Raw genomic sequence first — 23,726 nt, 5'->3', positions numbered from 1 at the left:
TCGATGTAAAATCAAAATGTAGCATGAACATTTTTATTAAATGCACTTGAAGTTTGCTATGTTAAATAAATGTTAAGTGACCTTCCCTCTAAAAAATATATGTGATATCAAAGCTATTATACATAGTATTTACCCTCAAAGAAGCAATACAATGTTCCCTGTAAATAAATATAAAATACTGCCCTTTAAATTACAATGTGATTATGGCACATAATAGAACAGTGAACAAAATTCTTACTTGTCCTAAAATATTTTACAATTAGAATAACCTTTCAAAATTATGATATTTGTCTTACATAGTATATCTTCTTATTAATTCAAGATAACACTTTTCACACATGTTGAACTAATGCTATCCTTCCCATTGGACAAGTAAGAAGACTGGCTAATTTTATCAATCACTAACTTATAACCAAACCTTAACACATATATTAAGATGTATTTTATGTAACACAAGATTAAAAATTCCCAAGAAAGTCACTAAGGTTCTGAAGGTCAGAAGCCAGAAGTTCTGGTTTCTTGTGGAGGGGGGCTTTTACGTGTACTTTTCAGGCTGAAGCAGGTGTTTCTGGGTAAGAGGAAACATAAGTTGGGAGATTCTGGACAAATGGCTGCCTGGACTGAGAACACAAGGTTCTTTGGGTCAGTGCAGTAGAGGCGAGAGATTTTCATTCATTTGGGCACATAGAAGGAAGTTATCTTTATGACATTCCCTGGTCTATTCGTTTTCCAAACACCTGGTTAATTATTTAACCAAATTATGAAGTGACAGACATTACTCTTTGGACCCAAGTAGTAAAACTTAACAAACATTCATAAACATCAGATTTTTAAAACTATCATATCAATCTGGAGATTTTCCTTTTTTGTGGATATATGTGGAGTTACAGAGATCATCTTTATATCCACAGGTAGGAAAGTAGGATATTTCTTAAAATAGTTTAAAAAATATTGCCCTTCATAAAAATGAGTTTCATTATCAATACTTACATATGTGTGTGCATACTCACATTCTTAGCTCCCCAGTGGTAATGTATAAACGATACCCTTTCTTAGAACCTCAAAGAGACTACAGAAGTTACTCCACACTGAGATGTCTCCCTTTCTCAATGAAAGCACTGAGGAGGCCAGAGGCAATGCACAAATGATCGCATTACGGATAAACACTCTCAACCTTTGCTAAAGATTTTTGAACTGAGTTATTTATTATCATATTCTGTTTCTTAGAGTTACTATAAAGTTACTAAGAATGTAATCAATGAATATTTTGTGCCAGTGACTTTCCTTTCCTTTCCTTTTTTTTTTTTAGCCAAACAAGCTCCATGGAAGAAATCCCATAGTAAGTAACATTTCAGAAGTATTAAGCTCTGACATGTCGTGTCTTTCAAAGATCCTAGAACTAGGTGTACAGTACTCATGCACACAATTAACTTCGCTCAGTTTCTCCCAAAATGGGAATGAAAACCCTACAATCTTAAGCATTTGGAGATACTATAAACTTACTTTCATACAACCATTCATGCCTTGAAGAAAAGTAAGAAATTATTCATGATCCAAAGATAAACTAATCTATATATGTTGATTTAACAAAATCTATATAAGTGATTTTAAGTTCTACCATAAAATAACTTTGAAAGGTAATTCGGAGCAGACCGAGACATTCTAAGTTTTATCCATCCTAAGAGGAGGCAGAAATCTTTAATAAATAAATAAAAAACAAAGTGAAAAAAAAAGAAAAAGAAAACCTTAGTATTAATATTTATACAGATAATTGGAAAAGATAGTCTTGAAATAAGATAAAAAAACAAATATTTGAAAAAGTGAATATGGCAATTCAATATTTCATTTTCATCAGGGGAAACGTCTCTAGTTTTATGTTTATTGAATTACTTCATTTCATATCCCCAAAAATGCTAAAAGGCAATTCTTCAGTACAACATGAATGTCAAGGCACACGTAGCTATTTTTAAAGGGCTTCTGTTTCCGTGTGGCTTAATTTAAATGTGAAACTTAGAACATGCTGAATTAATTCATCATTTGAATGTATATATCGTCAATATTTAATATTTCCACATAAATTTTAAAGTGTTGTATAAAATATATATATATATAATATTACATATAACACTTTAAATTTATACATATACATATACACAATGTGTGTCCTGATCTGAGTGTTAAGTAATTAAAAGGCAAATTTCCAAGCAATAACAATTTCTTATTGCCCAGATAGTTAAAGGGAGGAAATAAAGCAAGGCAATTTCAGCAATCTCAGAAATGACATTTTCCCCCTAGAGTCCATCCATCAGTCAATCAGAAGTTCTGAGGCTTGCATCTTGATTAACCCATGTGGAATCTACATGAAGAAACAACCATCATCACGGTTTTTCCCTTTAATGAATCATGCAGCATTCCTATTTCTGTAAACAGTCACTGATATTAGGTGTACCCTCTGTCTCACTACCATCTCTGCATTGGCAATACGATTCCAAAGCTGTGGGCATAGGTCAATATCTTGTACACATAGCTGTCATTTCCTTTTCCCATTTCAATATGGCATTTGGTAATGTAGTCTCTTAAGGTCAAAAGTTTATTTTGGAGGCTCCATAGTACTCATTGATATGATCAATAAAAACTAAATCATAGCCAATTTTTTTTTCAGTTCGGCACCATTCATGATATCCTTTGATTTCTCCAAATTATAAAATTAATTTATTCTGAAAAGTATTGCTAGGGAAAAAAGAAGAAGGCAATCACATCATAGCACAAGGCAAAAATGTGGGAAAAACCTCTGATTATATAGTATACATTAGTCCTTTAAAAAGCACTTGCACATTTTCAAAAGATCACAATAATACAGAATTTAAAATAAATTTTATAAAAATATCTTTATGAGTTAAAAAATTCACAAATGTATTGTGTGTACATGTATTTGAAATTATTGATTTAGCCAGTCCTTCCTATAGTTCAGTTCTAGTCTTCAAAATACACTGGAAATATATCTATTTTAAAATAAGAAAAAAAGAAAATGTTCCAAGTTACCAATGTTACGGAATGAATTATTACCTCATTATATTAAAATCTAAATTTCTTGCTTATTGATTTTGAAAAAATATCCATACTTCGAAAATAATTAGGTTAATTCAATATTTGAGCCTAAGTCACAAAAAAATACAATTCAAACCTTAGTATTAAAAAGGTAACAGACATAAAAATGTATAGCCGCTTTGAATAATTTTTAAGATGCCATTTATAAGCAGACACTTCAACAAAGTTGTGGCTATAAAAATACTTCTAAATATTGCAATATGTTCATATTATAATACAAGATAAACCACGTGCATATATGCACATGTATAGTTAACTAGATATCATTCTAAATATTTATTAATAAAAGGTTTTACTTTAAGATTTCCACATTTTAGAAATTGTCTTTAAAACTAATTTTATCAAAATTCTGACAACCAACACAAAAATGCTAACTCAATAGCAGCTTTCAATGGGTACAGTAAACGGTACACACCATATATTCTAATTTCAAAAACCTCTTCTTTCTTACTATGAAGATAATAAAATTCAGAACAGGACAGTGTAAAAGAAAAAGTAAATAAGAAACAATGGATAGGGCCGGGGGGTGGTGGCGCATGCCTTTAATCCCAGCACTCGGGAGGCAGAGGCAGGCGGATCTCTGTGAGTTTGAGGCCAGCCTGGTCTACAAGAGCTAGTTCCAGGACAGGCACCAAAGCTACAGAGAAACCCTGTCTCGAAAAACCAAAAAAAAAAAAAAAAAGAAAGAAAGAAACAATGGATAACAATATATAAAATTTTAGTTCCAATGCTAATCAGAATTTTATTAATGATGCTGAATACTAAGGATAAATATCCTATTAATGTTATTGTCTAGCAAATTTCCTATGACATGGTATCCATGGTATCCTCCAGTATTATTCTTACATGTAATAATTTTACCAGAAAGTTTAGTGCTATTTAGTAATTGTCTACACATATTTCTCATGGGAAGGAGTAGATGAGGTTAATTTGACAGATTCCTCAAAGGTAGGAAAGGACGGAGGTTAATTATACCAATTTGCAAATAAAATACACATTTGAACTAAAAACCTAGAGTATATAAAAGAATATCTGGCAATAGATAAATCTTAAGCATACAAAACAATCAATTGCAAGTTGTCATTTAAAGATTCATTTAAAAACTAGATTATATTTAACTGCACCTTGGCACTTAAAAGGTATTCTGATAATAAAATGTGTTACAGTAACCACTTAAGAAACCAATTACACTCTTCACAGTGAAGCTACTTTGAACTGTGTAAATAAGAAAGTAACAAATCAAGACACAGAGGTCTGCAAAGAAAAGAAATTGGTTGACAGGAAGTGACTTTTATTAAGATATTAACATAACTAATTTATTTTATAGAAGGATTTAATAGAATGAATTCTAGTTTGATAACAGAAAGAAAATGAAATATTATGGTAGATGATAAAGTAATGAGTTGATTATGCAAAATAAATAATACATTTTATGCCAAATAAGTGATACATTAAAACCAGTTTGCACACAATTTAATGAAGATGTTCAATTTAAAGTAACATAAAACCTAATATCTCATAAACTACTATATAAGACAATAGGCATTATTATGAGTAACTGAAATGTGTGATACTGTTTAATTTCAATGTCTTATAGTTTCCCCTTCTAAAAGATACTATTTCATGTGCTTTGTTTCAGAATACCAATTCTGGAGAACCCCAATATTGTTCTTGTAGGTTATTATAAGAATTATTTGCTCATTAATATGTTAAACATATTGCCAATATAATTAATTTCTAGAGTCTAGTAACACCTTGTGACTATATGAATAATATATGGGAAATAGAGGAAACACTGCTATTTGAGGTCTCAGTTTTCAATATTTTGAGTTTAAGGGATTATAAGATAAATAACTTTTCCCTTGAAAAGGGAGAATAGAATAGGGAAGAATAATGATAACTGAACAGGTAAGAATGGAGGAGAAATAGCTAAGTGAGCAGAAATGCACATAGTGAAGGAGAGCAAAAGAATTAGAAAGGAAAGCCAAAAATCTAGGACAAAATTTATCTAGAAAACTGGGGGGAAATATATTTAATGTTAAACAGAATCATGATATATATGGCACTAAACGATATCCAGGAAAAAGGTTAGAGCTCAAAGGGACAAAAGGGAATGAACATTAATATATTCTGATTATGTTGACTTCTCCCCCTTTCAACAATGAGCTCTTATTTTAGGCTTGAAGAACAAAAAGTTGAGGCCACAGTCAGAAATGAGAAGCTATGTTGAGAATCAGAGAGGTACAGCCGGAAATAGAATGAAGTTCCCAAGTTAAATCAATAGCCCTTCAGGCTGTTCTCTCCCCTCATCCCCTTCACTATGATTTCCAGGTCTTACTCAGTAATATTCACCATCTTGAAAGTAAAAAAAGACACTACCATATAATGCTTATCTTCCATCTCTCAGTAATCAGTGATCTAACAACACTACTTGTGCAGTCTGTCTTCTTGACATCTCACCCTGGTTAATCTGTTTAGGTAGTTTTTATAACCAAATCTATTTGACCATGTTTACCAAAATATTCAAGAAGTGCTAGAAAACCTTTCACAATCACAATGGATATGTTTTAATGTTAACACAAAATAGAGGGAAATTTTCCAAAAGCCATACTCAATCACCATACATATGCCCTTCTTTGAAATGATATGCCCAAGAAGAAAGTGCCTGCTTTTAGTATAGATTAAATACTCAGAACACTTTCTCTCACACAGAAAAACTAACCTGTAATATAGCAGATTCGTTATGGGTAGGCCCAGATGTTTTTTAAAAATCACTACAGTTTCATCAGTACAAAACATGTTTAAACTCCATCATGAGGGCAGAGTTGCTGGTTCAAATTATGCCAAGGTGGTAGAAAGATGGAGGGAATGAGAGAGAGAGGAGGGGGGAGGTAGGGAGAGAGAGGGAAGAGAGAGAGGAGAGAGAGAGAGAGAGAGAGAGAGAATGAATGAATGAATCTGGGGTGTTTTCAGCAGCCTTTGATGAGTTGATCTTCACTGGCAAGGAAGACATGAATAGGAATCATTCTGCTTTGCTTGGATGTTCATTATTTTTTTCTTCTTCCTATCTGGAAGCCAGTTTCTCAGCCACAGAAGTATGTTGATGTGAAAAGTTTAGAAGCAACATGAAAATGGACATGTAACTTCAGTTTCGTTTAAGTAACTATATATATATATATATATATATATATATATATATAGTTATATATATATATAGTTATATATATTTAAATAAAAGAACATAGGAAAATCATACATTATCTATTGGACATGAAGAGGTAAGACAGGTAAAAAAGTCAATTGCTATTGAGTATATGAACCATATCAGCCATTTAAAACAATGGCATTCAGGCCAGGCAGTGGTGGCGCTTAATCCCATCTGTTGGGAGGCAAAGGAAGGTAGATCTCTGGGAGTTCGAGGCCAGCCTGGTCTAAAGAATGAGTTCCAAAACAGGTTCCAAAAATAAACAGAGAAACCCTGGCCCAAAAAATCAAAAATAAACAAATAAAAATAAAACAATGTCATTCAAAACTTCCTGTTATTAATTCATCTTTCATTGACCCTCATGGGAATATTTAAAATAGTTTTTCAATGAAATTTATATAAAGAAAATGAGTAGATTTTTATATTGTACAATATTACCTGCAGTAGAAAGATTTTAAAACTACAGAAAACTACCGTGACATGATATTTGTGTTTACAGTTATATATTAAAATTTCATTTACAGTTAATGTTTCTAGAAAAGGTAAGCTACTCTAGTAATATTAGCCACTTAAATCCATGATTACAATTGAGAGCAAAAACCAGAACTAAGTTTCCCGAATCCTTATTTTATACAGTTTACAAAAATTTTAAATTATTCCAGTGATGAAAATGTGTATGCACATCCTCAGCATTTAAATGTCACCAATTCGTGCAGATTTTATTAGTTCATCTATAAACTTTTAGACTTTGATATTTATTTCATGAATGTCAGATCTGTTCCATAAAGAGTACTCTTTAAACAATCTTCCTTTGCACTAGAGACTAACTTGCAACTTTAATTTGATCAAGTAGAAACTCATGTCAAAAATATGCAATGGGGTCTACATGTTAAAATCTCTTGCAGAGAAGGAAGCAATACGAACAGAACAGAAGGAAAAGCTACTGATGTACTGGAATAGTTGGTTGCTTTATCCCCTTGCCCAAATTCTCACACTATGGGCCCAGAATTTTTCAAAAGGACAAGTGGAAAGAATTATTTTTCTCATGAGAAAATGATGTCATCAGGACTTTTGCTCTAATGAGAAAATGATGTCATTGGCAGAAAGCCCTTGTGCATTCCCAGAACTCTGTTGTTCAGTACCAGCCACACACTAACACATCACATTTTTAAAAGAGTCTATCCACTTTTATATCAGGTAGATAATGAACTCACTGAGAAACATTTTTAACTTTTATGATCATTTGGAGCCGTTCTAAACGTCCCTCAAGAAAAAACAGTTTTCCCAAATTTTCTTCTTTCTTTAGGGTACGTAGAAGCAAATTTAGCTCAATGGTATGAACAAGAAAGAATTACCCACTCTAACGTTACTAAACTATATGCAGGATATCTATTTCTTAAATTCCCATATTTTCAAAAAGGATTATTAAAATGATAATCTAAGAATATTTTATTTTCAAATTTTGGCAACAGATCTAATGTTTGCCAAAGAGGGTGAATAAACTGCACCATTTGAGGCATATAAAATAAACAGAAATCAATACTATGTATTTCTACATCTTTGAAAATCTATCACATCTGAGATAGGCATTAAATGCCACTGGCATTCATATTTCTCTGAACAGATCGGTGAGCCTCATCGAGTAAGAAAGCTTTGTGAACATATTTAATTTAGTATATTATTTTTAGAACTAAACCTCTTGGAAAACTAAGAGCCAAATCAGCTACTGAGGATTATAATTTTTATTAAAATGTGCATTTAAATTATGACCAAATTTTCTACATATTAATGAATAAGTCAATGTTACAACAGATAAATAAATGCATATATAACCATTAACTTTATCTAGTAGCTAATTCACAAATTTATAAAAATGAAAAAAATTTAAGTTCTACCAGAAAATGTCAAATTTATAAGCACAATATACCCTCATTTTTCAAAAATCCATGTCTTACATTCCATAAAACAATTTGGAAGAGTAATTACTCAGTTACGTTTTTTAAAGTTCTTCAGTTATCTTTTATAAAATACTGGCCTTTAATTTCACTGGTATCATTTTAAAGTTTTCGCAAATCTTTAAATTAGTTTCTCCCACTGACTCTTAAGGTAATTATACATACCACAGTCTGATGATTAACTTGAATCACTTCATCCCCAGCATGGATTTTCTTGCATCGATCTGCAGGTGACTGAATTTAACATAAAAGAAATGATAACACAAGGTTTATCAGCTTTTTTCTTTCTCTGGGAACATCACAGCAATCCACCTCTTTAATTAGATTTAAAAATAAAATCATAACTTTTAAGTAATTATTATATATATATAATGTGTTTACTCATAGCTAACATACAGTTTGCATTCTGACAATATAAATGAAAGTCAGCTGGGCGGTGGTGGAGCACACCTTTAATCCCAGCACTTGGGAGGCAGAGGCAGGCGGATCTCTGTGAGTTCGAAGCCAGCCTGGTCTATGAGAGCTAGTTCCAGGACAGGCACCAAAGCTACAGAGAAACCCTGTCTCGAAAAACCAAAAAGAAAGTCATACAGAGACTATCTATATTGGAAAACAATAACATCTTTCTGAAAGCATTAAAGGACAATAATAATTGTTACTAAGCTTGGCAAACTTAGTCTAGAAAACCCTGCTAAATACTACTAGGCAACTTGATTGAAAATATATTTCAAACAGGCAAATTAAAAAATATAGAAGAAATAAAAAGCTCTAAGAGAGAAACAGAAGGTTTGGAGTTGCAAACGTGGGTAGGATCTGAGAGGAGATGAGGGAGGGAAATGGTGATCAGAATATACTGTATGAAAAAATATTTTCAATAAAAAATGCAATATATATATATGTATATTTCACAATATTCTGAGTTTTTACTTGTGTCCTTCCCATTTAATATAAATAAACCTCAGTAATGTAAACAAATCATTATTTTCAAGTATATGCATATAATTATCATTAAACTTTGAAGTCAGATAATCAATTTGTAAATTTATTTCACTATTAATAAAATCAACCCTAAATAACAGAGAACAGAAAATTCAAACACAAGCAGCACTTAGGTCAAGACTGTCTTATGTATTATTCTCTCCACATGTCTAATGTCAAGAGCATGCTGTTCCGTTTCATATACTATAATACGATTTGTTGGCAAACTACACTAAATAAAACAAAATATCAACATGTCTATAATACGTAATTTCAATACTTTATTTTTAATATAAAATTCAAAACAAAAATAAATAAAACCAACACAGCAATTTAGTATTTGTGAGTATTAAGTTGTATAAAAGAAACTAAATGAGATTTGTGATAGAATTTTTTTTCTCCAGGTATTATAAATAGATTTTATAGTCTTATTTTCTAGTTACTACCTATTAACAATTCAGAAATCTTCACATGGCAATACACCCTTGTGTACTGTCTATATAGAATAATAAGACATATTAATCTATTAAAATTATTTGCTTGTATTCTGATATTACTCAGTAGTATCTATTAAAAACAGAAAAGAAAAATAATATGGTGACAGAATCCAGAGAATAAAACACTACTTTTGAGTCCCAGGAATGGAATGTTCTTTAAAAGGCATTTTGGGTTATTCTGTGTTTTTGTTTTATGCTTGTGTTTGTTTGTATGTGTGTGCATCTAGGCCACAGGTGGACATCAGGTAGTTGATGTCAAATTGCTTCACCACCTTATTCTTCCTTCTGTGGCGGACCTCTCGACCGGCGAGAAAGAATGACCACCACACCAGGATTCCACTCAGAACACGCTTTTACTGGAGTGCCCTTGATTGATGGGGAGCATGGAATGAGGGGGCGGGAAAACAAGGAACAGGGAGCAGACGGGAGAGGCAGCAGGAAGCGAAGGGACCGGGGTGCACTAAGGCAGCCGCTTAAATAGGGAATTGGCACACGGGTAGCCCTGTGATTGGCTGCCACCAACAGCTGACACCAGACCGCATCGGGATAGGCTCAAGGATCCTCATCCTCTGCGCATGCGGGAAGCGGGGACGCGCAGCTCTCAAAGCCATAGCCAAATATGGAGTTGTTTATAACCAACAAGACAGGATGTCGGCGCCATCTTGTAATGGCGATCCTGTCCGGCTCACTACATCCTTCCTAAAATATATTTATTTATTTCATTTGTATAAGGGCAAGAATGTGTCTTGGTGGCATGTGTAGCAATCAGAGAACAGATTTGGGGAGTGAGTTATTTCCTTCTACCGTGTAGCTTCCAGGGACAGAAAACTGATCATCATTCTGTATACCAAGTGCCTTTACCCACTGATCCATTTTACACGCCCTTTAAAACTTTTATTTTTGCATTTATTTAGTATGTGTGTAGTAGGGGAGAGGGAGGGCATCCACAGGCCATGCCATGGGTATGGAATTCAGCAGAAAACCAAAAGTGTCAGTTCTCTTTATTTACTGCATTGGTTCTAGGGCTCCAACTCAGGTTGTCAGGTGCAGCAGCAAACACCTTTACCTGCAGAGTCCTCTTGGTGACTCCACCCCTTACTTTTGGAGAAAGCTTCTTTAAGTGAAGTAGAGCTCATGGATTAGCCATACTGATGGGTCAGCAAGCCCCAGAGATCTACCTGTCTGCTCCCCAGCTCTGCTGTGCTATCTGCCTATGAGGGTACTGGAGATCCAAAGTCAGGCCCTCGTGTTTGTACTCTAGCACAAACTTAGCCATGTCCTTAGGGCAGCTACTTTTCAAAAATTCATTTCCAATTTTTAATTATTTTGAAAACATAAAAGACTTCATACTATATTACCTCACGGGAACAAAAGTTTTAGCCTACAAAAATTTGCCATAGGCTAAAATTCAAGATTATATTTAAAAAGTATATTATTGAATGAACTAAAAATACTGTTATGGAGGTAGGTTAATCTGAGATATGAACACTATTCTAAAAAAATATCAGTGATCTGAAAATATCTTTAGGTCGTGGCAATATTAGCAATCAGACCAGAGCCATATAACAGTTCTGAACGGATTAGAACGCATAGGGCAATAGTTCCAGTCACTTGTGCCATGGGCTCAAAACTAATATTTTTTTCATAAGATGGCACAGCAGATAAAAATATAACTTACTCACTCTAGTGACCAGCTTTACTAAGATTAAACACAGAACTAGAACTCCGAATTACAAATTATATAGGTAACAAAATAATATAATACTATCAAGAGAAAAGAAGAACCACAGGATGAACTATGAACATATAGCAATCACATGTTCAAACGCTCCTTTTTTGATTTTTTGAGACAGGGTTTCTCCATAGCTTTTGGTTCCTGTCCTGGAACTAGACCAGGCTAGCCTCGAACTCACAGAGATCCGCCTGCCTTTGCCTCCTGAGTGCTGGGATTAAAGGCGTGCACCACCACCGCCCGGCTCAAACGCTCCTTTTATCATTTAGCCATTTACCAAGTTTCACCACGTAAGTAAAGTGTATGAAGCACAGTACTCAGCTGTTACATTCACAAATGTTAGATAACGGAGGGAGAGCCATTCCTACCAGTTCTCCATGACACAGGACAAAAGCACCGTTTCTGTGATTTCTTCTCTGGTTTACTTGACAATACTTATTACATTTTTTCCTTCATGTATCAAGTAAATAGTAACACTTGCTCACATAGTTGAGCCCTACATACTTTGTACTTCTCAAGGAAAACAAAACTAGTTTATCATATATATCCTTCCAATGCTCAATGCCTTGCCTGGATCACAGCACAGACACAGTGGGCTTGTTAAATGAGCGGGGAGTGCAGGAATGATCTAACGAGTGCACGGAAATTAGAGAAGGATGGCAAACACGTAGTGTTTAACGTCTTACTCAAGCTCAAATAGGAAATAATTCACAACGCACATTTTACTGATTTTCATTGATGTTTCATTTTCAACAAGAAACCAAGAAAAGAAGTTAAATCAATAATAATTAGAGTAAATAGGTGAATTAACTACAGAAAATGGTGATTTCAAAGAAGAAAACATTGATAAAACACTGAGATAAATGACAACTGAAATTAACTTAATTCCACCACAGTATTCTTTAAAGAAACACAGCATAAACATTCAATTTGTCTGAATCTCTAAAAGAAAATAAGAACAAAACCAAAGTTCCTAACCTGTTTATGAAAGAAAAGAGAAATATGGGCTAATTAATGACTTTTTATTATTCAATTTCTATTATGCTAATCATGTTAATGATTTATTTAATGCATTTATATTTCTCTTTTTAGAGCATAGCTAGTCACTTCTGTGTGCTACTATCTTTGCTCATTTGAATTTTACAACCTAGTATGTTATGATAATCTTTTCCAATTTATAGTCAAAACACCTGTTAGAATCTTTTCATAAAGGTAGGATGTTCCTAGGATTCTGGATCTGTGATAGAACCTTTGAATTTAAATTTCTAGCAAGCTCTCAAAGTAGACTAATGGACGAATCTCACTGTTAAAACCATTCAGCTACGCCTCTATTTCATTGAGCTGAATTATGCTGCCAGTATACAACAGCCTGACTGATGGGACGTTTCTCACATCACTTAAGTTTCTTAAGATAACTCAATAATTGATGATGGAAGTAGATTATTTTAGTTGTCACAATAACCTAGCATGAACCAGAAAGTACTTAACAAAGATAATTCTCTGGCTTAAAAAGGAAAGCATCAGAATTTCTCTAAGCCACTATTCTAGAGTAAATAAAATGAGTGAAATTCCAATGCATCCAGAATCTACTAATTTAGTAAGTATTTTTAGATGTGTTCTTGGAACCAACATTTAACCTCAATCATGTGAAACACATAAATACTCAAATTGGAAATGTTTTAGTACTTACATTTTCTGTTGTTCCAGTGATTACATGGAGGCCATCATATGTGGATTTAATATACATACCCTAAGAAAAAGAATCAGAAAACGTGAAGCCACAGACATATTTCAGTGAGAGGAAGAAAAAGAAAAATGAAGCAGAATAGTTAACTATATGGAAGGACCAAGAAATGACTAGGTAGTTCTTTTATTCTAAAAAGTCATTTCAAAGTATCATATATAAAAAGTGTAATAGTTCTACAAAATTGTTGAGCCTGGATCTCTAAATGGGAAATGAAATGAATGTAGTTTTAAAAGAAGGCTGTTTATCAGTAAACTCTAGTTTTAAATGGAAGTTCACAGTTTAATAGAATAGTAAATAATAGCCCAAGTAGAAGTATACATGGAAATTAACTGACAAATTGGCTATATTAAGCTTTGGCTATAATAATATGGTAATATTTACCCTGATGCTGGTGAGGGTGTATGACATACACACTTTTGAGTTAATATATATCCCATTATTTCTTGGAAAGTAAATATTATAATATTAAAAATCTTAGGATAGAATGATTGATACTGACACTTCTACCCTAGCTATTTAAAAGATATTATCTAATCAATAAAAGATCTTAAATAGTATTTGTAAGAGGTAAATACTACACTTTTTTTTAAAGTTTTCCATTCAAAGGTTGTGAGTAAATAAAGTGGGAACTGGCAGCAAAATAAATAAAGAAAACATTATTTCAACTAGAACACAATCCTCATCCATAATTATCTATCTATCTATCTATCTATCTATCTATCTATCTATCTATCATCTAGACATCCATCCACCCATCCATCTATCCACCAACCTATTTCCATCATCACTAGTAGCTATTATAATGTGCTTGGGTCTGTTTTAAGTATCTTACACCTATTTTACACAAGTCTTTGTGGTGTAATTCGATTGACACGGTTTTAGAGTTAAGAAAACTAAAGGGCAGAATGCCTGGAGAGTAAGTCTAAGGTGGTAAAGTCAGGTGTCATATCTGAATCCAGATACCCTCTCAATCACAGAACCTCAAACTTTTGGAGTTATTTCCAGCAGAGTTAATGCACTTTTCTTATTAAAACATAACACTTGAATATTGTAAAAATTAAAGCAGAAAATCATTAATTAATCTATATTAATTTTTGGTGATCCCAAGGATCAAGCCACAGGCCTCACTCATGATAGAAAAACTCTCTACCATTGACCTACACTCCTAGCTGTTGAAATCCAGTCTAAAGGTCTAAAAATAACCTTAGCAATATGTAGTATGCATAATGGAGTTGGAAAGTGTATCTAGGTTTGACACTGGATAGTTTACAAATGTATTTCAAAGTCATTTTCTCCAATAATGATAAGTAGAGGTTGATTATTTTACTTTCCACAAATCTTTTAATATTGGGTGTATTGATTATGATTACTGGTATTTAAGAAGAGTTTTATTTTATTTTTTATTTTTTTTATTGAGAAAAGGAAAAAAAAACAAGTTTCCGCCTCCTCCCAGCCTCCCATTTCCCTCCCCCTCCTCCCACCCTTCTCCCCATACTTCCACCCTTCTCCCCCTCCCCCCACTCCTCTCCCCCTCCCTCTCCAGTCCAAAGAGCAGTCAGGGTTCCCTGCCCTGTGGTAAGTCCTAGGTTCTCCCCCCTCCGTCCATATCTAGGAAGGTGAGCATCCAACCTGGTTAGGCTCCCACAAAGCCAGCACATTAAGTAGGATCAAAACCCTGTGCCATTGTCCTTGGCTTCTCATCAGCCCTCAAGAAGAGTTTTAAATGATACTAAAAAGGTTATGGTCACAAAGAAAATCTAGTATACTAATAAAAGTGTTCTGAAAAGAAAATCAAATCCTGGGATGAAAAAAAAATTATGGGAATAATCTATGATTCAGGAATAAATATCTATGTGTAATTATGGCAGAAACTAGAAAATTATTAATTAAATATTTATATAAAGAGAATAGTTGTACAAGCCTTCAGTTCCAGTATTGGGAAGACAGAGGTCAGCCTGGTCTACATATTGAGTTCCAAAACAGACTGGAACAGTGAGATCCTGATTAAGATTGGGTATAGATATATACATAGAGTTCAACTCTAAAGTTATTTCATAATCATGAACCAAGGGTTAGAAAGCACGATTTTAAAATGGCACATGAATAAAGATTATTTATGTATTATTTCTAATCAATAAATTATTTGCAACAACTGCTTTAAATAATGGAAAATAGATTTATTTATCCTTTAATCTATCTTTAGTAGTACCAATTAGAAAAAAATGCCCCAAAGTAAATCAACAAAAGAAAGAGAAGAAGCAAATTGTTTGGATGAATTTGAAATTAATCATATTTTCAATGATGAAGAGTTCACAGAAAATACACCTCATTATTGCTTCTCTCTGAGAAAGCGCCAAATAGCAGGATGATATATCATTCAAATAACATTGTTTTTCTGGAAATGCAATGAATATTTGCCTTATATTTCTTTTCTTTTCTTTTCTTTTTTTTTTTTTTTTTTGGTTTTTCGAGACAGGGTTTCTCTGTGGTTTTGGAGCCTGTCCTGGAACTAGCTCTTGTAGACCAGGCCGGTCTCGAACTCACAGAGATCCGCCTGCCTCTGCCTCCCAAGTGCTGGGATTAAAGGCGTGAAAACCATCTTTTTTTTTCCTTTTGGGCAACAATTAATTCTGGTGTTGACTTAACAGCTCCCTTTACCATGCTCAGTTTGCTAGCTAAAATGATGTTTGTTCCACTTCATCTCCAAATGCCAGTTATGCAGTAGCAGTCAGAGCAGCCTTACTGTCAAGATGGTACAATAACGCAGTTTTACAAGTTTGGAGGTAGCTCAAGCACCTCACAAGAGGAAGAAGCCTGAAGCCATGCTTCCAGAATGACGCCTTGAGGCCCCTACCCTCTATTCAACTCATAATCTCTTATCTATCACTCAGCTTTTAAATGCTCTAATAGATCTCATTTCCACATCTTTTAATTTTCTGCTAATCGTTGTTTTTTAAAGGCAAATCACATGGCCATGGCTTAATTACAACTAGGCACACGTGTTTGCAGTCTCTCCCCGTATTTGCCTTTTAGACATATCACATGGTTAAGAACTTACCAAATGCTGGTCACATTCTCAAACTGATCTATTTTAAACATGATCTATGAAGGTTACTTAAAAGTGAGTGCATTTAAAAAAGCATCTTAAGTAAGTCATGTAAAGCCTCTAATCTGCAAACTTGATAAGACTCATAAGAAAGAAGTTCACCCTTAATTCTTTCAATTAATACTCAATATTTTAGGTTTTTATTTCTCTCCCTGTGAAATAGCAACTCAGTTGAAGTATTGCCCACTGTCCTTTAAAAATGAGGTTCTTTAAGAAAAATTCAAACTCAAATTTAAGATTATTCTCTTAAGCTGCCTTTATCTCCCTTTAGCTATTCCAAATTTGGATATAAGATATTGAAAAAGTATTTGCCAGATACGTTTTGTTTAGATTTATGTCCTGCCTCTACTGGTTATTATTTAATGAAAGACAATCAGTAAAATTTTTGGTTCTCTTCTTACTTGCAAAATGAGAAAATTAATACTTATTCTATATGTTGTGAGGAAAATAAAAGGCAAAAAGAAAGAACTTCTAATACTTATTCTAATTTCTATTTTTTTCCTTTTCTCTGATATTTTCCAACCTATTTAAATTTTTGGTTATCGCTACTTTAAATTTATGTCCATTCTAAAAAGAAGATACAGACCGACCTCACTTTAAAACAATTTCTCCAGGGCTGTATGTTCATAGAGAAAACAAATTGTTCATAAAGTTCATGAACAATAAAGTAAATTGAGTTTTAGCTCACTTCACATGCTTAGTGTTCCCGTGATTTTAATGCCAATTAAAAGGAAAAATAGGTGCTTTTCTTCAAACACTACTATTAGAATCACAGAGTCATAAAACTCAAAGAACATCTAAAGATGATCTACTCCTGCCCCTATATTTTCTCTGTGATAAAATCAAGGCCACAGAAGTTAAATTTATTCTCCCACATCCCTAAGACTGCTCTCATATTTTATGTAAATGTTTTTAATCCAGATTCACAAATTCTAAACTAATATAATGTATTAGTTCCTAATTTTCTACTGCACCCATTATGCTAAGATCTTTCATTGACTATACCTGAAAGAGGAGATGGAGAAGGGAAAATATTTAGTATTAAATATTTGAGGGTGTTTTATCTTCAAAAACAAAATTACTTTGGTAAAGATACCAAAAGGAGCACAGACATTCAGGAAGAAGTGACCTATTCATATGTTCAAAAAGTCTATGACATATCTGAGGGTATGGATCCTATCAAACATAGTATGTCTATATGTGTGTACTGTTTTTCTTACACAACCATAATAATGAATTTTTATTTTTAAATAAAATGAGTTAAAAATAACTATTAGTAATATAAAAATTACGATTATATGCTGAAATAATGCGCAAAGTATTATGTATTTTCAGTTTATTGGCTATAGGAATCATTTTCTGGTGTCTTAGCAACATAAATGAACGTTGGGGCTATTTGTAAGTTAAATATGAGTTGATTGAGCACAAGGTCTTGCAGTATTATGACTGTCAATATAATAACCTCAATAGCTATTAAGTAGTTAGTGAGTGGGTATCATAGATAGTTCGGCTAAGCTGGACAAAAGGATTACTCATGTCCTAGATGAGTTGGTATGAAATTTTAATCACACTATTCAGAATAGTATGCAATCTAAATTGTCTCTGAAATTTCCATTAATATTTTAGGACTGCTGTAAATGATGTTAGTTGAAGCCACAGAAAGTAAACTTTAAAGGGGAAAATGCTGTAATGAGAATTCTAAATCATAAAGGTTTCTCCATATAAACCTATACATATTAGAAATAAGCTTATAAACAAACTGTAGCAAACTTAGATATAGTACTTATAACTTAGTATGATGTTGTGTAACCAGGATGCTATACTTGATTTTCATCTTTTCAAGAAATCACTTATAAAATCAAAAAATCCAAACTAAAACAAATAAACAAACAAGCAAAAAAATCTAGAAATGATGGATAACCAGAATCAATTTGTCAACTAGCAGGAAAGAAGTTACTGTATAGAATGCATGAATGGCTTCAAACTAAATATCACTGGTGGTTAATAAAGGCTTTCTCCCCAAAATAGTTACAAACATAACTATACAAACACACACATGTGTGTGAAAAAGCACATAAAAAGTTAAAATTTCCTCAGAGATCATTAAGAATATGTTTGCTTCCAAGATTTCTATTTTCCAGAACATCGTTATCTATGGGGAGAAAGTTTATAACACCAAAGGATGAAATTAACATTTAATAAGTGGTAATGCTTACCAGCCAGTTTCTGCTTAGTGTGTCTGTGCCTTTCTCGTTTATATCAATTTTATATAATTGCTTTCTACAGTTATATTTAAAAAGCTCTCCTTTGAGTTAAACTTATAATCAAGATGTTTTTAACCAGTTGAACAAACTACTAACATTATCAACGCACTTCATGAATATTAACCTAGTGGTAGCACTATCCAGTTGCTCATTCAATTCTTCTAACAAGAGATGTGAAAAATGGCAGAGATGCAATTCATATACATTATAATGTCTGGAGAGATGGCTCAATGGGTAAAGAGCTTGATAAGTAAGTATAAAGACCTGAGTTCGAGTTCCCAACACCCACACAAAATGCCAAACATGGTGAAACTTGCCTGTAACCCCAGAGCTGGAAGAGATAGGAAGTATTGGGGTACCTGCTGGCTAGGCTGACTAGTGAGCTGGTCAGTCTAATAAGCTTTAGGTTTAGTAAGATAATCTTGTCTCAGTAAGGGAGAGAATAACTAAGGAGGGCATTCCATATTAAATCCAGGCCCCACATGTGAATACATAGCCATGCCTGCCCACACACACATAAACACATACACAAACACACATGCACTACACATAGACCCACAAACAAAATATGTGAGTTTTCTCTAATTACTTACTCAAGGGGAAGGAAGATCTATTAAAACCAGGATAAATCATTGTAAAACAAACCCAGAAAATACCTACTTGAATGACAGGTAACACTGTGCTTGTTGCAAAACTCTTAAATGTCCTTAAGATCAGGAATTTTAATTGGTGAAAGAATGCAATCAATGATTACTCAACCAAATAGGATAACTCAGAATTCTCATTTCCTTTTCTCTCTTTTTATTGGTTTGTCTTTTAAAAGTGGTTTCAATGCCACCCTCTTCTACCTTGACCTCTACAGGAGATGAAAAGGAGAGGAGGGTGAGGATCTGTGGAAATTCCTAGACTCCTCTATTCTGAGGCTGCCTTCTTGCCCACATCTTGTGCTGTGTGCTGATGGATGATGGCTTTGATAAACATGGTATCCCTTACCAGCCCTTCACTCGGTTTAATATTTGCCAGCTGAATCACTTCCAGGTGAGCCGACTGTGAAACCAGAGGATCTGATGACAGGGATATGATGTGGTCACACACTCCAGAAAGAGTTTTACACTGGAAGAGGAAAAGAAAAGTTACGGTAAACATATGTTGTAGTAACATACAAGTCACCACTTACTATGATTCTGGAGAGTTTTATTTTCTAGTACATGTTTGTGTGAAAATTAGTGCAGGTCCCTCAGAGCCATCAGCTGGCTCTAGATCTGGCTTACAGGCGATTGAGAACTAGGCAGTGTGAGTACTGGAAACTAAACTTACTCTGATTCACCGAGCCATCTGTCCAGCCCCTAGTATAACTTTCTAAGGAGGGAAACATAAAGTTGAGGAAATGTCAACTGGCATTTCATTTTTTAAAAATCGTATACAAAAGGTCACTAGGAACACATAATACACAAAGGTATCTTTATTTTTAAAGTTAAGGATATATGAACTATATGTCCAGGTGACTAATCCAAGTTATAGTTAATGTATTATTTATATCATTTGATGCATCACATCTAAATTATTAACTAACAATTTTGATAATCTGAGAAACTCTTGATATTGAGGTTTAATTTAATTCAAATTATATTTAACTATATTCTAAATAATATTAAAATCTGGGTTCTTTTATTTAATGATCAGAAAACTTAAAGAAAATGATGCATTTGAAAGATGCATCACTTGTTTGGATAATTCTTTTTGCATTTTTCATGACTTTCTGGATCAAGTTTACCTTTGTATAGAACTTCCTACTTCCATCAGGTGAAACTTGCAACAAGCTCAAACTGTTTCTTCACCCTTCGGTCACCAGTCAGAAATTGACCTTCATTCCGAACCCTGCTGAGCTAGGGAACATTTATATTCCAGTAATTTTTAACTTTTCCCTGTACCCTGCTTACCTACCGCTCACATCTGATCACTGCAAATATATCCTTATCTTATCTGAATGATAAGCAGTTTTCTTCTTTACTGAAGGAGTTACGGTTTCGTGGGAAGCAAGGTATAATACTCCATCTCTGCTACGTTTTACTTGTTCTACAGTGACTGCATTAGTTTTCCATGAAGGAGGTGATTCACTCTGTCTCACTAGGCTCTGATACCCTCCGCTACAGAAATTGTCAGGCTAAATTTGCTTCTGTAATGAGACTCATGATTTTTGCATCTGTTTTTCAAGACTGCACTTTAATTGTGGTTATCAGCTCCTAAAGACAGACATTAGTCACCTAACACCAATACCCAGAGGAAAAATACGAGCCTGATATGAGGATAGATGTTTGTAATTACCCCACTGACAATGACTTTGTAAGCAAATTTTATCTTTGAGACTGTATTTCTTCAAATAAAAAATTAAATGATGCAATGAAGACAGCCTTATAAAGTTTATAATATATATGATAATTATATTTAAAACAGTCCAATATAGCTAATATCCAAAGATAATAAACAAATACTTACTTATCTATTGTTTTTCTTACCTGCAAAGTCCTCAGTCCTTACACATGAGATGAAATAACACACTATTCTTAATTCCATGACCATGTTATAATAAACAACAGTTACACTGGCCAGTCTAGCTACATAACAATCATAGAAAGTTTATTACTCGCCTTCTTTCTGATATTAAGGTCTCAGGATACAATGAAAGTATTTACCCTGATAAACATCTACTCATAAGTGATGGTTAGTGTTAATTGCCAACTTGACAATCTAGAGTCACCTAGGATACTGGCCTAAGGTGTGTTTGTGGGGGGTTATCTTGATTAATTAATTGAAGTAAGATGATATACCCATTATGGGTAGGATTATTGCCTGGGCAGAGAATCTTGGATTGTAAGAAACAGAGAGAACTAGCTGAACAATGACATGTATGCATTCATTACTGTTTCCAATTATGGATGTGCTATTACCAGCTCCATGAAGCCCTAGCTGCTGTGACTTTGCCCGCAATGATGGACTGTAACCGGAACTGTGAGCTAAAATGAATCCTCTCTTCTGTGTCAGCCTGCACAGTGCTTGTAATGCAGTTGTAAACCACCACATCAGGTTTACACTACTAGTTTAAAACTCAATCATATTTAAAACTATCCAAGATTGTATTTTAGAAAAAAAACAGTAACCATAGGGAGATACACTGCAATTATTATCTAATATTATTGCTAGCAGAAATTATTTGCAGAGTACCTACAAATGTTTGGCACAATGAAAATTATTTCATGTTCATTCTCATTTATCGTTCTAACTTCCTGAAGTAGTAGATATTATTATAGCCAGCTGAACGGATGTAAGAATTAGGCTAAAAACAAGTCATGGCTACTGATTTGGCAGAATGATCTGAATTCTTAATTATTGTGTTTACTTTGATTATTAGTTACTAACTCGTGTCCAATTAACTTCCCTTTGTATTGTTTTGTCTGCATTAGATGTATGTTAGATAACTCAATTAAAAACATAGTGAAAACCAGGAGGTGGTGGCACACACCTTTAATTCCAGCACTCAGGAGGCAACGGCAGGAGGATCTCTGTGAGTTTGAGGCCAGCCTAATCTACAGAACTAGTTCCAGGATAGCTAGGGCTACACAGAGAAACCTTGTCTGGAAACCCACTCCCTACCGCCCCCCCCCAAAAAAAAGAAATCAACAAATGGCATTCATGTGAAGTATATGATTTAATACACCCATAATTTTAATAACTCAGGTTTACTTTCAGACACACAGAAAAGAGGGAAATGCTAATTACTGATATAAACATTTTTCATTTATAACAGTTTAGAGAACGGAGTATACATTTATTTTACTATTTTGATTGGCTATTAAAATAATTGAGTATAAATCTTGCCAGTATCTATTATTTTGCGATGGAATTTGTATAAAATATACACTGATTCAAATAATTGTGAGAATTCTAAATGGTAAATTTCATTTGGAAATATAAATATAATATAATATTTAATGTCCAAGTGCTTGACATATTTGTTGAAGGTGAAATTTTTTATTACATTTATTTGTAAGTATATGAGTACATGCACACACACAAACACACACACACACATTTGTATACCATGGTAAGCATGTGGAATTCAGAGGACAACTTTTGGAAGTTTGTATTTTTTTTCCACCATGGCTCAAGATCAATTTGTCAGGCTTTCTGGAAACCATCTTTACCCACTGAGTAATTTTACTGGGCCCTGAGCTAGAAATTCTATACTTCTACTTATAGTAGTACATCATTAAAATATAAAGTACAATTAACCATGGATAACTCTGAAAGAATAAAGTTTAGGAATAAAATTTAAACTGGGATTTAAAAGTTTTATTTCATATACATGTTCCATAACACTGGAAGAATTTATTTATACGAGTAAAGACAAGTGAAAGACAATTTTAACTTAAAAACTAATGTAATAGAATAATAAATTTCAATGTGATGTCAAAATTCTATCTATGTCCAGAAAGGACTGTTTCAAATTTCTTCAGAAATGGAAGAATGGATGAAGAAAGTGTGGAATATCTACACATTAGAGTACTACTCAGCGGTAAAAAACAATGACATCTTGAATTTTGCATGGAAATGGATGGAAATAGAAAACACTATCCTGAGTGAGGTAACCCAGACCCAAAAAGATGAATATGGTATCTATTCACTCATTAGTGCATTCTAGCCATAAACAACGGACATTGAGCCTATAGTTTACGATCCTAGAGAAGCTGAGTAATAAGGTGAACCCAAAGAAAAACATATACAGATTGCCGGGCAAAAGTTGGGAGCATGGGGGTGTGGGTGGAGTGAGGGAAGGGGAGAGGGGGAGAGAGAAGGGGGAATGTGAGGGTTGGGGAGAGCTTAGGGGAGTGGGATGGTTGAGATGGAGAAAGGACGGATATGGAAGCAGGGAAGAAGATATCTTAATTAAGGGAGCCATTTTGGGGTTGGCAAGAGGCTTGGCTCTAGAAGGGTTCCCAGGTGTCGAAGGGGACTCTGAGCAGCGGAGAAGAGGATGCCTGAACTGGCCTTGTCCCGTAGTCAGACTGATGACTTTCTTGAGTATCTCCATAGAACCTTCCTCCAGCAACAGATGGAGACAGAGACCCACATCAGA

At 33.8% G+C, this 23,726-nt stretch overlaps 1 protein-coding gene across 1 annotated transcript in view; it reads right to left on the bottom strand.

Annotated features, from left to right (window-relative positions):
- LOC121441317 (connector enhancer of kinase suppressor of ras 2-like) overlaps window positions 1-23,726 on the bottom strand; it is a 177,739-nt gene that overhangs the window by 107,781 nt on the left and 46,232 nt on the right. The window contains exons 6-8 of the mRNA XM_041642450.1: window positions 19,586-19,705; window positions 13,166-13,225; window positions 8,434-8,502 (exon numbers count right to left, since the gene is read on the bottom strand). Coding sequence (XP_041498384.1) covers window positions 8,434-8,502; window positions 13,166-13,225; window positions 19,586-19,705 — 249 coding nt within the window. The remainder of the gene's footprint in view (window positions 1-8,433; window positions 8,503-13,165; window positions 13,226-19,585; window positions 19,706-23,726) is intronic.

This window comes from Microtus oregoni, unplaced genomic scaffold (genome assembly GCF_018167655.1).
Source record: "Microtus oregoni isolate MIOR12 unplaced genomic scaffold, Mior012 000074F_ref0000038, whole genome shotgun sequence".
Taxonomy (NCBI): domain Eukaryota; kingdom Metazoa; phylum Chordata; class Mammalia; order Rodentia; family Cricetidae; genus Microtus; species Microtus oregoni.
This window is presented reverse-complemented; position numbering and strand designations above follow the sequence as displayed.